The sequence below is a fragment of the Lathamus discolor genome, chromosome Z, assembly GCF_037157495.1.
Source record: "Lathamus discolor isolate bLatDis1 chromosome Z, bLatDis1.hap1, whole genome shotgun sequence".
Lineage (NCBI taxonomy): Eukaryota > Metazoa > Chordata > Aves > Psittaciformes > Psittacidae > Lathamus > Lathamus discolor.
In genome coordinates this window covers 56,125,932-56,141,545 of record NC_088909.1, presented here as the reverse complement: position 1 = coordinate 56,141,545, position 15,614 = coordinate 56,125,932, and the positions used below count along the sequence as shown (strand labels likewise).

At 41.4% G+C, this 15,614-nt stretch overlaps 1 protein-coding gene across 1 annotated transcript in view; it reads right to left on the bottom strand.

The window, feature by feature from the left end:
• SNX30 (sorting nexin family member 30) overlaps positions 1-15,614 on the bottom strand; it is a 46,422-nt gene that overhangs the window by 6,952 nt on the left and 23,856 nt on the right. Inside the window, exons 3-7 of the mRNA XM_065661503.1 lie at positions 14,363-14,473; positions 10,729-10,887; positions 8,127-8,322; positions 7,274-7,473; positions 2,423-2,509 (exon numbers count right to left, since the gene is read on the bottom strand). Of these exons, the coding sequence (XP_065517575.1) occupies positions 2,423-2,509; positions 7,274-7,473; positions 8,127-8,322; positions 10,729-10,887; positions 14,363-14,473 (753 nt within the window). The remainder of the gene's footprint in view (positions 1-2,422; positions 2,510-7,273; positions 7,474-8,126; positions 8,323-10,728; positions 10,888-14,362; positions 14,474-15,614) is intronic.

Sequence of the window (15,614 nt, the reverse complement as noted above, 5' to 3'; positions counted from 1 at the left end):
AGTGTTGGGCGCCTAGGCCGAGTTCCTAGCTCTCAAATGAATGGCCTGGCTACAGCTCCAGTGCAAGTTTTCTTCCCGATTTCCCACTTACATTGCACTAGGCATTTCCCAATTTACACTAGTAAAATAAATTAAAGTGTAAAGGATTTTGATTGTGGATGGACTCATAGGCCTTTGGGCTCAACAGTGGACACACAATCAATGTAAGAAAACTTGAAGGACAGCCTATTGCAAGCCTAGGTAGAGATTTAAACAGATTATGACAGTAGTCACTGGCCCAAGACAGATGCACTTTTGGCCAAAGAAACTGGTGTTCTTTGCTTGTGTTTTAACTAACATCATGCGTATTACCAGAACAATTAAATCATGTTTCTTCAAGAAGAAAAGCATAAGCACCTCTTGCCCTTCTCGCTGTGCTGCATGGTCCACACAAACAGGAAGCCTGTAAGGACATGCAGACTAAGCCCATGTCTCAGAAGAGGAAACCCCTGTAGTCTAGCACCAATGTGAGGAGTGAACTTCTGCTCTAGAAGCTGTGACTTACACAGATGCAAAGGTAGAATGAAGAACATTTTGCAGATGTTTGTAGTGGCTCCTCTGATACGTTCTGATACTTTCAGGGAGCTCCCTTTTTCTTTAAGGGCCATGAAGGAAAGAAGGAAGAGGGTGAACAGACTATGTAAGAAGCTTTTCACGTGTAATAGAATTGGAAGTGACAAGTGTACTACTACCTTGCATTTTGGCAAGGTACACAATTTAGGCATAAACATATCAACCCTTGTTCTTCTCCAGATATGGATCACGGTCCATCACTGAAGTATTGCACTAACTCAGAGAAGAAGGTCCTGCATCTCTTCTCTTCCAATAGAGCTGTGCTGAGACACAGGAAGCACCTCCTTCGTATTCATGGGATTTGAGTATCACTTGATTCACACAACCAGATCTACACTACAGGTAGCTTGGGGGTTCCGTAGCTACAGAATTCCCCTACCCTCTCTGAGAGCTATACTTATGGCTACGGAATTCAGTCTGCTGCAGCTACAGATATGAAGCTCTCTCACAGACTTCAGACAAGAACTACAAAGCCATTGGCTGGAACGTTTAGAAAATGCTTCTTTCAAGCCAAGTATGCCTTGCATCAGATTTATAAGTACTCTTTTATCTTAACAGGAAAGGATAGACTATCAAAAGTCATGAAGCCTGGAAGCAAAACCACACATGATTACTCAACCCGATTAAGTTAGTTTGCAAGTGTCCTGCTTCTTCTGCCAAGATCTGAAACCACAACAAAGTATTATTAAAAATAAAATAAAATAAAATAAATAAAATCAAATCAAATAAAATAAAATAAAATAAAATAAAATAAAATAAAATAAAATAAAATAAAATAAAATAAAATAAAATAAAAAACAAAATAAAATAAAATAAAATAATTCTCAGAGCCAGTTCTCCACCAGCTCAGGCTGAGAGTGCTTACAAAAGTTTAGAGCTACAGGGACAACCCAGTGATCAGCAAATGGGTCACATATGCTCTAATTAACGAGCAACAGCAGTGAACTCCAGCTAAGTCTCCACAGGCATCATGAAAACAGTGTCTGCACATGCACCAGTGCAATTCAGGAATGTAAATACCTTTCCTCACAAATTTGCAGCTTCCCAGGACAGAAGTTGCAACTCAGTAGCTTAAACAAAATTTTAAGGTAATTAATAGTTTTTAAGCACTTTATATCTCGTGTAAGGTTAATGAAAACTGAAGGGGAATCAAAAAACCCCAAGCAGAGGAAGGGAACATAACCGGGTGTCATTGCTGGTTAGAGCTCCATTGATGTAAGGTGGGGCACTTGCACACTGCTTCACGCAGAAAGCAGGTGGCAGCACAAGCACACCGATTTACAGTTTTGCTTCTGCGTGAAGCCCCGCTAAAAACTGTCACCCAATAACACCTGCTGTGTCTGTTCAGCATCAGACAAGAAGAGCTCCAGAGAAGGGGCAAAATATGCAGTCTTCCACAGTCAAAACAGGTATCCTACAATACAGTTCAGCAGTGCCAGGCCTGGCACCTTAACTAACTAACTGACATACTGCTAAATCACCACAGAATGTTCTACCACTGCTTCAGTCCAGATCACTGAACACTCCAATTGGTTCCTGGCTGTTATACCTGTGTTACACAGGTCAGAGATATCCTGCTCTGCATGGTGGGAGATCAGTCGTACAGAAGTTGCGAAACAGGTTATGTATGCTCATACCTAGGTCTTAATTTCACACCAGCTTGCCAACAACAAGCATCTGTTCTGCCAAAAATTGCTTAGACTGCAAAGAAGTCACTAAAGCCAGACGAAGCAAGTTCTGTTTCTCCATTCTTCTCATCTAGTAATGTAAGTGCAAGCTGTTTTTCAAGACTTCATTTTAAAGTGCTAACCTTTGGGCGTTCCTCTTTTTTCAAGGCTACAGCTTCCAGTTTTGCTTCATACTCCGCTTGAACTTGGTCTCTCTTCTTCAACACATTCTATGAGCAAGAGAAAAAGACAGCTGTGACAGGGATCCTCTCATTCCTTCCCTCCCCACCCTGCAAGAAATTGCAAAGCTTAAGTACTAATTCAGACTGAAGTCAGAATTCCATACTTCCTTTGTCCTATTTTACAGTATTTATGGAGTACCTTTTAAAACAAAGGGCACTTGCTCTCCAGCAGCTGGCAGGGTCAGATAAAATTCAACTTTTGGACAAGCTGGAAGCATGCAAGATAAAAGCTGCCACATAACCATGAATATAACCCTAAGTAAATTTAATTAATCAGTTGAACTATTATTAGCATGAAAAGGAAATAAACAAAAGCATCAAAGCTGTTGAGGACTAGTGCAAAGCTCCTGATATGCTCAAGCAGCAGACATTGTGGGCCAAAGGACAGGAAGGCCACCACAGAAGGCATTTCATCTCCCTCTTCACTTGCAAAAGGACTTCTCAGTCTTTTATAGCAAGCTATCACATCCTTGTGTTAGAACAAAAGAAAGCTTTGCTTTTAGATCAGTTGAGAGTGGAGGAGGTTGGTCGTTGGTTTAGTTAATAATAATTACCAAAAGCAGTTTACATGAAAGGCACTCAGCTACCTACTTGAGTTTCCTAAGCAGTAAACATTTTATTGATTGTATTCTCAGAACAGAACACAAAACATGCTACACTTCCACAAGCCAAGATCCCCACTAAGGTTATGATATATTCCTACAATTTAAAGATAAGCACAGAAATTAGTCTTTAAGAATTTACTACTAAAAAAATAAGCAGTTGCATCAACAAGAGTGGGCAATTTCAGTCCTCAGAAGGAAACACTATTAAATTTTTGATAACTCAGTTAATGCAAAGTCATTATTAAAAATGCTTAGATGAAAATTACTCAACACTCGCTGCTGAGGCAACTGTAAACTTGAACTTGTCTTGCAGCCAACCTAGTCACTTCATACTTTGAGCCTTTCCTTTTGCCACCCAGACGCAATTATCCCATTAGGGCAACAGGAGGTAAGTAATCATTGTAAGTTCCAGACAAGCCTCGTAAAGCAGGACTAACATGCACTGCTGCCTACAGAAGTATCTGTTTAAGAGTTTCTCAGAGCTGTAAGAGCCAATCTAACCAAGATCTTTTTCCTAATTAAAGATGTACAAAACCAGCCTCTACTAATCACCACCTTCCCCCTCCTCCCTCTTAAGCCAAGAGAAGGTCACCAGTGCAGTTGCTCTGGAGCAGAGATAGCAGACACCGCAATCAATATCCTTACAAGCCTCGGTCCATGATCAGTGGGAATGGCTGCCCATTCACAAAGCTGCTACTGGCTTAGGGAAGGGAAAGAAAAAAAATAAAAAATGAAGGGGGGGGGCAAAACTGAAAAATTCTCCTTCAACAGTTTAACCGTCCCTGTTGTCCCCAGAGGGACACAAGCAAGCATGCCACTGGTCATGTTTGCTTGAAAACCCACAACATTCCTGTTATTTTTTGAATCTAAACAACTATGTAGAATAGTCCTTAGGTGATTGAGGTCACCAATGCAACAAAACCCTGAGGGATTTAGCAGGTATTTCCACTTTGTATTGCCTCTTGAACCTGAGTCAACTGGAATTTCTTCTCACTAAAATAACCCTCTCCAGCAACTGCAGTCAGCCTTTAAGAGCCTGGAGTGCAATAATCTGGAGTGGCCAACGATTAACACAACAGTTATCAGCAGGCTAGACTCAAAAGGCTGGTGTCTTATTTCTCCTAAGTGCTCAAGTCCATCCACTGTGGACCATTAACAGTACGCTTCTGAATACAGCCCTAAGTATCTATTAATGGCTGACCTGTAAGTGACAGAAAAATACTGCTTTCCCTTTGTGAAAGGTAGTGTTTCCTCTGACACCTCCAGGCAATCTCTTCTCAGCTGTAGATCAATGTATTAAAACTTAGCATTCCTCTGAAAAGCTCTGTACCAAGTGCCTCCAGACTTAACACAGCCCATGCAAAACTTCTGCCAGCTAACGCCTCAGAGAGAAAACAAATTTGACAAATAATTCGTAAAAAGTTGGAATAAACCAACACCAAACAGAAACCACACACACATTTCAGCTATTTGGGGGACAGAACTAAACCACCAGTCTCTGCACAAGCAAGGCAACTTGCTTTCAGTGAGGCAGGTCCTTCTCCATTTTGTATTTACTTGAAGCATTTTACCTTGGCCCGTATCTCTGAAGGAGCGTCGGGAGTTTGCCATCAGCTTCCTTTCTCAAACTGCAATCCTATGCCATTTGCATGCCACAGAGCTTCCTACTATGACTGGCCCTCACAGGAAAATCCTTATTTACTGTACTCCTTTAGAGAGACAGTTAGCTATTTATCTGGTGCTTGCTTTAAACATGCATTAAAAGTCTTGTCCAAGCACACAGCTGGGGATTGCATCATCTGATAAGCCTTTCTGGCAATGTTAAGCATTTAGAGTTCATATAACACTTTAATATCAGCACTGAATTATGTATAGTGGAGCTCACCCTCTGCACTTGTCTCCCTGGGGAACAGCAGCATAACAAAGAATGTGGTACCACACATTTGCTGACAAGGGCACCACTGCACCAGGGTTCCAGAAGTCCCCTAGCCGTCTCACATATGGCCCACGTTTTAGATAATATCATCCTTAGACACTACAAGCACGCATTTAACTGGAGCTCACAATGTCAGCCTCTCCCCATTTCTGTAAATCTTTCAAATGAACCCTGAAATGGGGCTTCCCTGGAGTCAGCCTGTATTTGTTTCAACTAGAAGTTGGTTCTTTGCCCAAGGGAACTGCCTGTGTGCAGTTCTTTTGGGCTGTCCCCCACAGGTGTAACAGTGCTCTTGAAGACACTAAGGTCTTCAGATTCATCCCCAAAATAGTGGCAGTTCTTACTCAGAGACATTCACTCAGCTAGAGACTGCTCTAGAGATCCAAGCTCCCATACCTATACCTAGGATACACCATGAAACAGAGAAAACTATCAAGGTTGCACTGAACGCTTGGTGCCTAAAAAGATTTGCCTTCTATCAAATATCCTTTCCAAAAGCTGTGCCCTGAAAGACCAAAACACTTAAATTTCACAAGCAGTCCTTTTAGCAGCTGATGAATAGGACTGCAATGCTAGTGAAGAGGACAGCCCTTTCAGCAGAAAGCCTCTTGTATTCCAAGAGGAGCCTTCTTTACAGTTACTCACTTTTATGGTGTCTGGGAAGACAGTTCTGTAGCTGCTTACTGCGGAAATAGCAACAGACTGATATTTTCTAGCATAAGAAAACTGCACTTAGCATGACTCAAGATATTCCACTTTTTGCATTTGGAAGGGAAGGAAAATGGGAAGAATCTGCCTTGGCTAGCAATAGTTTTTATTCTTGACTTTCAGACATAGTAAAGCTAATGAAATGCCCAAGCAAGACATTAGGCAGCATAATCCTTATCTGCTATTAACTGCTATTTCACAAATACAACTGCTATTTTCTATATCCAGCCTGTTAGAAAGCATCAACACAATGAGTGTGTTCGATCTATGACCAGAGAGTAATTGACAAGAGTGAATCCTTTAGCACACTAGAAAGTCAAATCAACAGTCTAAAAATTAAGCTAAAAAGCAAGAGTTTCTTCAGCTGAAGAGGTACTTCAGGCCGTTAAACACCACTTTAATGCCACAGAGGTGTTAAATACTTGCAGCTACACTACCTGTTGGCTTGGAGACTGCACTTAGTGTCTCTGTCATCATCTGACACTAGAGCTTTTAGAATGGGACTATCCCTGTGGTTAAGTGGCAGTGTTCAGCTGTCTGAAGTACCTCTTCAGATGAATAAACTGTTGCTTTTTAGCTTAAAAATATTCTTCCCCTGCCACATTTGTGAAAAGCACCTCTCAACTCAGCTTGCCACTTTGGATGCCATCTCCAGTAGGCTGTGGTATTTGCAGCATCAAAGCCAGATGTTCTGAGCTGAAAGCTTTAACCATTAGCCTTATGCTCTGTTTAATTTTAAGTACACATGTGATGACCAGTCCTACAGAGTAAGGCTAAGTATGAACACCCTGGGATCAAGGCTTCCAGCTACAGCTCAGTTGTTTCAGCAATACTTGGGTGTTAATAGTCCTGTAAAGACAATACACCTTGTTTATGCTGGGGCAATACCATGACTACAAAAGTAAAGTGTATACTCAGGGAATTAGAGCAAAACTTTCCACACAAATACTTCAGAGCCAAAAGATGGGAGCCATACAACTAGGCATCTGAAGCTGAGAAAAGAAATATGCAAGTAAGTGTTTCAATTCTCAGTTTAAGAAGTACAGGATGAGACAGATGACTACCATGTTCAGACTGTACATATACAACAGGCTATCAGATCTCTAAAGGAGTGCATATCATGACCTTTTAATGGCTGTTCCAAGTGGAAAGCCCTCAGAAGGAATTTTCTATTAGTTTCCTAAAGGGGGACTGCCAATACATACTGAACTATGCTCCGTGTGCACCCTAGCATTACTGATCTTAGCTTAACTGAGTAGCAGAGCAGACAAATAACGCTATACGCATTATAATTCTATGCTGCATTATCTATCATGCAACACCCTGCTACTAAACGTACCTGGTTTTGTTTTGATTATTAAACTATCCTCTTAATGAATGTATTCTTTACTTCCCCCTTTTTTCCAGAATCAATCTTTCTCACTGCTAGAAAGGATGAGCTCACTGATATAACATTCAGTGCAAACACAACTGCTGTGTCTTCTGCCACAGGGCTCCCTTTACCTTCATTGACTCTGAGTACAATATATATTCCCTCAGTACAGGCAGGAAGTCTTCAGTCATGTCTTCACTAAGTTCTTCAAGAGCTGTGCAGCAGTTCCCAATACAGGCAGACACCCCTTCCAGTGGCTCTGATAGCTCAACCTCCAGCCCTCCCCAGGTTGAATAAACAGGTCCATATTCTCGTAGTTCCACCAAGTATTCTGCAAGAGGTAGATGGAAAAGTAGATTAGCAGAGTAAAAGTGAGGCACAAGGATCTGCAAACTCTCACACCAAACAGGAGAAACTACACCAAGCTTAGTAAACATTAACTCCCCAAGGAGTCTTGTGTTGCACAACCATCTTAACAGACAAGAGTTCTACGGCTGCAGAGTTGACAGGTCCAAGCTGTCTCCAGCTTAACTGACCATTCCTTCAAGCTTCCAGTACAAAAGACACTTGCATCTGTACAATAGCCAAAGTACTTTTTCTTTTAAATACACATAAAACTTGGCTTTGCTGAGACAGATCTGTAAAGGTTATTTGGGTTTAGGAATCCCATCTGTACTCCTCCATATGGAATCTAGAGGTTCTTCCCCTTTCCAAAAGTCTTTCCAAAAATAACTCTAGTAAGAAAGTCAGTTGGTATAACATCAAAAGCGACTTTCAAAGGTCCTTGGAGAGCTGTGCTAAGACAAGATACCATGTTAGGATTTGTGCCATTTTAAATCTGCAAGAGACATTAGATTTTGCTCTGTATGTGGCTCATTACAGGCCAGAATCATAGATGTAAGCTGACTCAGTCCTGCCGTCAACCACAGCAAGATACACAGCACTGAGACTGAAGCATTATGATAGAGCACCTTGTATCCTTACCCAACTGTTCTTTGATAATCCGCTGTGCTATTCTGTCAATGGTACCAAGCTTTAGAGAGAATGTGTCTAGATACTCCCCAATGGCTGCAAACTCCAGTGGTCGACTTCTTAATTTGTAGCCTCCTGTTACGTATTTGACAGACTCCCCCATCTTTGACAGTAATGCCATTCCTTGTTTTTTGTAGGCATTAAGATCCTAGGAAGTTTAAAACAAACAACAGTTCATAAGTATTTTACTTGCATGTTGAAGATTAATACACTGAAGGACACTTCCCAGTCACAATCAAATCTTGAGAAGGCAAGATATTATGGGTCACATGTAGCCTTGGACAAAACCTTAATTTGTGTAAATTGCACAGTTGAGCACAGTTTCAAGTCTCCCTCTAGATGGAGATAAGCTATCCAGGTGAATGGTATAAAATGCATTATAAACGAGTAAGTGGTCCGCCTTTCCACATGGCCAGATTTTCCCATGTTCCTGTACTGTCACAAAGGAAGTACCAACATTAACAGCTCTGTTTCCGTGGAGTTCACACCATTCACTCAAACATACTTTAAAGTCATAGCCCACAATACCAGTATTATACAAATGCACTAGCTTGCTCTGATGACCTAGCACAGAACTACATATTGCATGCCTGTTTGGTCAGCAGTCTCCTCACACCACTTGTGTGGCCAGATAGGAGGCAGGAGAAGACTGTACACAGAAAAAGTGCATCACTCTTCTGCAAGTGCACAGCTTTTCTGCAAGACAGACTACAGTTCATGCTGGTCACATGTCGCTATGTTGCCTGCACAGAAAGCTTAAACTTCATTGCCAACCCTTTAAACACTTGCATAAAATCATTCAGACAACCTATGTTAGCAAGGCTGTTTACCTACAGTCTTAAAGGGATTTAATCTTAAAATCGGGGGCGGGGGGGAAGTGGTTTTAGTCAAAATGCTGTCCTTTCTGCATTTCACTCCTTCCAGCAGGGGTCACTATTCAACATCTCAAAGCAGGCTTAAGACCTTTCAATTAGGTTATCCTTCGCAGCCTGAGGGAGGTTTTCAAACCAACCAGACCTGTAGAGGTCAAGAATCGAGGCATGGTATTATAGACTAGACTAAAAGCTTAAATGGTCTTTAAAAAAAAGTACAACAGCCATGTTCAAAACATGTACTATGGTATTCTTTTCAAGTATTTATACGCAAGTCAAACATAGAAGAGTTAGGGTTGGAAAGGACAGTAAGAGCATCTAGTTTCAACCCTCCTGCCATGGGCAGGGACGCCTCACACAAGTGTGATTAGAAGAACCTGATTATCTCAACAGCTACTATAATTTTGAATTATGCTTGCATTTAATTGCAGTAGTTCCTTGACTCTTGCCTTCCACCTTTCCTAAGGTGCAAGCAGGCATCAGAAAAGGATCCTTTAAGCCACCACAGCATTCTGGTATGTTACTGGGCCAAACAGAAAACTTGAAGAAAGGTTGGTTTCTCTTTTTCAACCAGAAGGTGGTCTCACTACTTGCTGCAGTAGCTAAATTGTGAAGTCCTAGCACACTGAACTGACACCTCACTACTGCAACACAGTGCAGCAAGTTCCAACACAGAGCCAGAAAGGCACATGTCCTTTTCCTTCAGCCTTCCTGGGTGTTCTGTATTCTGAAGGTGAACCCTTCCTAGAGCTAAGAATAAAGCCCTTACCATTAGTTTTACACGGGTGGAAGGAAACAACTAACCAGCTAAGAAAGTTGCATCATGCTTTGATAGCTAAAAAGCAGAACAAAGCTATCTGACATTTAACTGTCAAGGTACTAAAAATCTGCATTTCTGGCTTGTTTCAGTGGTTAAGTTCACCACAGAGGGGAAATAAAAGGGAACTGAAGGTTGAGCCTCACATTACCAGCATGCAGAGCACAAACTCGCATTGGGTTCAAATTGTCACATTTGAGTAAAGTAGCCTAATGTGACATTGGAAATATGTGCTTTTACAGCTCTCCTCACTTATCAGTCAAACCCCAGCATGACTGTAGGTCCTCCTAGTCTTATTTAAAATGCAGATCAAAAGACTGCCAAAGAAAACTGCACTGTTGCTGGATGAGTCATGCAGAAGATGAGCATTATGTTGTTGACCGAGAACAAACAAGAATGAGGTGTTCATGCTTAGTTTTGAGAGCAACAAGTGCGAACAGTATAGAAACAGAAAAGAAAAAAAAGTCAGGAAATCTGCAAATTTTTGTGCAAGGGGCATCTCTCCTTCTCCTTCCCCACTTCCCTCCTTCTTAAAAGGCAATTTTACAATGTCCACAGTTTTCTGAATTCTGAACCTCTCTCGTATCAGGAGTATGTTCTACATACAAGGATACAAAACAAGAAGGTCTGGAGAACTGAATCTGTACATCTGCATTAAAGCGAAGGGAATCCCATAAAGTTATCATGCAGAGGCATTTGTCACACGCAATATTCAGGGTCCCCAACAACTCTGATGTTTCAGGGGAAGTTCAGACCTGCACATGTAATTTCATTAATGCCTTTATACCTTCATTTCAAAAGAGATTGTAAAGGTGCCTGTCCTGATGCCCTTGTCAATGACTGCGTTTGAAAATTACTGGCTTACCTTGGCTGTGAGAAACACATGGAAGTGCTCATTGAAAGAAAGCACTGGGTGATCGGTTATTCTCTTCAAGAATTTGTCTAATGCTTTTCTCCTTGTCTCCACAAACTCTTCAGAAAAGCGATCAACAACACCCTTCACCACAAATTTCTCAGGAAGAGGCTGTCAGGGACAAGCAAAATGCATAAGATTCAAAAGACAAATACTTGCTTCTGCTATTTGGAAATATACAAAACAGTCAAACTCCAGTCTTAACAGGAACTCCAATGTTAGCTAACAGGAACTATAACATCAAATGGTCTGGCCTAATGCTAGCAATTCTACTAAATTGCTTCAACCAAGAGCCACACCACTGAAGCCCACATAGTACTCGTACTAAGTACTTCTGGCACAGCTTAGGCTGTTCCTCCCTACTGCTATGCATATTCAAGCTCCAGCTCTAAAGGAGGTGCCAGCAGAGCTGCAGATTATTCACTACACAAATGCACACCCCCCAGTGCTGAAGCAAGGCTACTCAGTCCAGAAACACTCAAAATTTAGCAATTCTACTTATTCTTTTCCCCATTCTGAAAAATTCAGAGCTCCTGGACAGGGCCCTTCTGCAGAGGGCTGATAGCAATAGCACCACACTGTGCAAAGACAGACAGGCAGGCTTGATATGGCAAGTGGTGCAAGCTGGACGCTTCCTGAAGCACTTGCACACTTTGTCATCTATCATAGCCAACATTCCTGAGCATCTTTGTGCAAGTGACAAAGCTCTGCCGACATAACTGCTCTTTCATCTCACTCCTATTTTGACCCCACCAGTTAATTCCTGCAGTTCAGTTTAACATGTAAGCCCAAATCTACCTCCAGACTTACTAGTTCTGCAGTCCTCCTGCTACACTTTGACTTCAGACTTCAAATTACCTCTTCAGATGGAAGATAGCTATAAGCTTCAGCATGGTTAGGCTCAGCTTTACCACTACATCTGATTTTGTTTTAGCATTAGACAGCATGAGCTCTAAGATTAGTATCAGTTTTAAAATTGTGCTTTGCATTTTACTTTTGTGAAACAGTGCCCAGATAAATAATCTGCTTACTCTTAAGCTAGCAATAACAGCCTTTTTCACCCAATTCAGGAATCAGGGTTCTTCACTTCAAAGAGTCTTTGTCACCTGAAATCTGTGACAAAATAATTCAAAGACCAAAAACCAACATTGTATACGCATATGCCTTTCCCACCATACCCTAGCTGATGTGGGATGTACATGAAGACTGCACCTCCTAAAAAAACACAGCTAGCAGGACTTAGCTGCAACACAGCTACATTGACCACTATATTTAGTTCTTACAATGTAAGACTTACATTATTATGCTTAGCAGAATAAGATATTCAGTCATTCTAGTCAGACCAGTTTCAGGTACACTCTCATTAGACTTCCTTAGAAGAATAATGCTTAGTGCAGTAGCCTTCAGGGAGGAAGAAACTTTCTTCCATGCTTTGTAAACTTTAGCTGGGAATGTACACTTGAAGAAGTCACTACCGTAGCACCAGATGTAGGAGGAAGGTGCAAGACTAAAGAACCCTAGTTCAACCAAACACATGCAAACTGGCACTGAAGAGTGACTGAAGTTTGAGTATTTGAGACCCACAGAAGGGTGCACCTCTATTAAAGAGGTTTTGCCATTTAACCTGGTTTTAGCTATGAAGTACAGTCCTTTACTTTTTAGGCCTTTGGAGGCCCATCCTAAGCAGTCAATACACACAGCTAGCAACAGAGAACCTGATTTAAATGTGTGTTACTTATCTACTTTATAGTCTTCCAGCTTAGTAGTCTACTTTTCCCTGTAGCAACTTGTGAGCAGAGCTCACTGCTATCAGAAATGGCTTCCAGTAGCCAAACATTGCCATCCAATAACAAGATTCATGGCCCTGTTAGCCTTATGTTTCTCATCTAGAGACAGATCTAAGTGTATTTTTACTGTTGTTTGAAAGAATGAACTAGAGTAAGTATCAAGTGAATTTAAAATTTAAAAAAGTAAAAACCTGTAACCAAAGAGACAAAAAGGAACCCGTATTCAGTTAGTTTGATGTCCTAAGTGTAGGACTTACCATGACTCAATGCACTGAGAAGACACATCATTTGTTACAGGAGATTTTAGGCAGTCATTACACCAACTGCCTTCAGTCTGTATTCCCCATCTACTTCTAGCCAATAAAATACTTAAAGGATGCAGCAATCTCCCCGCCATACCACTGCATGGAGGAAATTAATAGGAGATTCTGTAACTGCCAACTTGTGCATAGACAGATAAAAGAGGGCAGTGCATGCTTATGCTTCCAGATTTTCTAGAAGGGAGGCACTGAAGAGATTGCCTTGCTCTGATCCAGTTTCATGTCCAGCATTGGAGATACTTGTGCCAAATTTGCCATTCTGTGCACAACAAATTCCAGTTTGATTCCCTGGCTGTGACTCACCTCCTTCTACTAGACTTTTATTTATTGCCTTTTAGCCTTCAGGCAAGAGTGGCAGCCTGTTAGTACGTATACTCAGGAATCTGCAGCTTAACCTCAATAGTTCCAGCTGTTCACAGAACAGACAGGAGAAAAGAGGGTCTGGACAGCTAACACATTAATCTCATATCCCCACCTTACCCCCATAAGCTCATTGTCTCTCCTCTTCTCCCTCTCCCTCAGTAAATATATTTGCTGCCAGCTCATGGTGTCACATGATTTTGTGAATTATTTTTTATCTTTGAGAGACTGAGCTATTATTCCACTTAGAGGCAAGTCCCAGAGTAATTAAGGACTTAAATAGCTCTCTACCCTGGAACAGCATAACTGAATACCTCTCACACAGCACAGTCCTTGCTGAGAGAGAGAGAGAGCGAGCAGATACACTTTCCCCCAAACCCAGATGGGCAAGCTAAGGTATGCTAGCAGTATTGTTATTTCCTGACAATTCATCTCCTACAGGCCTTTTTGAATTTCTTCATTTAAAAGAGCTGACAGTGGTGATCTTCTACAGCATGAAAAGCAGGCTGCTGAAGATCAGTATCAACCTTCTATCGCATAAGGTAGTCAGACTGCCAGCTTCAGCAACATGCAGGGGTGCAGCAATTTAGCTAATAAGATTAACTAAATTTCTGCCTACTGAAGATACGCAATAGCTATCAAGCCAGATGCTAAGATTTCCAAGTCTGTGCTATTAAATGTTAGCACAAATAGTTTTAAAAATACTCTTTAAAACTAGCTCAAAAGCCCATCTTGAAAACTGAGACTAGGACCTGAAGTACCTGTGTGACTTTTCATAAGCCTCAGATACTCAGAAATCTAGGCATAATAATTGAGCAAGCAGATGAAAAATATTCCATTTTTGCCACAACAAATGTCATCACCATGAATACTGTGCTAAAGGAGGCTGCCAAAGCTCACTTCTCGGGTGTGCCACCCAAGTCTAAGCTTTATTATCAGCCAAGAACGGGGAAGCTCTTCCCGCTTCACTAGAAGCAAATGAATTACTGTATTTAAACCTAAATACTAGAAGATAATTGAGTACTGTATTTAGACCTGAAACAAGACATCATCAAAATGTCACCCTTGGAAGACAGATACAGAACTGCCCTTAATATCAGATTCTTGCTTACTACCTACGGGAATGAGATGTGTTGGCTGTGACTCTTCCAGCTTGTTTCTCAACCAGTCAAAGTCTTGGTACCGCCGGCGGACAGAATACTCTGGCAAATCAAATTCTGCTCTTGTGGTCTGGAAAAGAACAACAGGATAGACTTAGCATGCACCAAATACTCTTGCTTCAGAGCTTAGCTGCGAACGTACAGCCATCAGTGGCAAGGGAGAGGCCAGATAAGCTTTGCATAGAGACTCAACGCCCTAAGTACTGTTTGTAGCCAGCATGAGAGAAGGATCCTCTGGCTTTTCAAGCAGTGGGAAGCCAGCAATAAGAAAAGTGATTATTTGGAGCTGATGTGCTCCTAAAAATCTATTTGCACTTCATTACATGTTCTGCTCAGATAAACTCTATGGGAAGAATCTGTAGAGAGAAGAGTACTGTGCCCTATGTTAATCCCTTGGCAGTTACAAACTTGTGGGGAAGACTGTATGAAATCTTCATTGCAAGGATGTGACTATTCCAGCTACCAAGAATTAAACACAAAGATATTTAATGACTTGTTTATTCTATGATACGCATTAACCATGGGTGATAAAATGTTTCACCACTGCCAGGTATTTCCAAAGTGACAGGCTTATTATACTCCTTTGAGGCTAAACATTTAGAACATAAGCCATTACTAAGCTTGCCATGGACTGTTTTTGTTGATTTCTTGAAGGAAGAAATGAGTTTGTTTATTTACATCAAGTTTGTGCATGCCTGATTAGAGATATCAGTACATTAAGTTAAATTTTTAAAGTTTTAATTCTATAGGGCAAGCAGTTAAACTTGACATTTTAAGTTTGAGATGGAATGTAAGAATGCAGAGAAACTGCTGGCAAATGTTTTATCCAGTCCTCAAACAGTCCATAGCCTGGCTGCATGGGGTTGCCTGCAGAGCACTTACTGCAGCTGCCTAAAAGCTCTAATGAACCTGAGCCAATGAGGAGTCTCTGCTAAAGAGGCTGTTGTTGTGATAGCCCTGATTGGAAGGTAAATGGCCCTTATTATGTCCCACTGAGAAGCAGAGATCACACAGAGACCTTTTCCATCCTAAACCCAGAGCTACACTTAGTTACTTACAAGCACCAAGACCATCTTACAGTGAAGGCTATGCTGCTGAGCCAACACACTATATGTACAGCTCATCAAACCCACTGCATTCTGGGGAATGCACCAGCTCCCCTAGCTCTGAACTGGCACTGAGTCCAGCACTAAGTTGCTTTGCTACTCCTA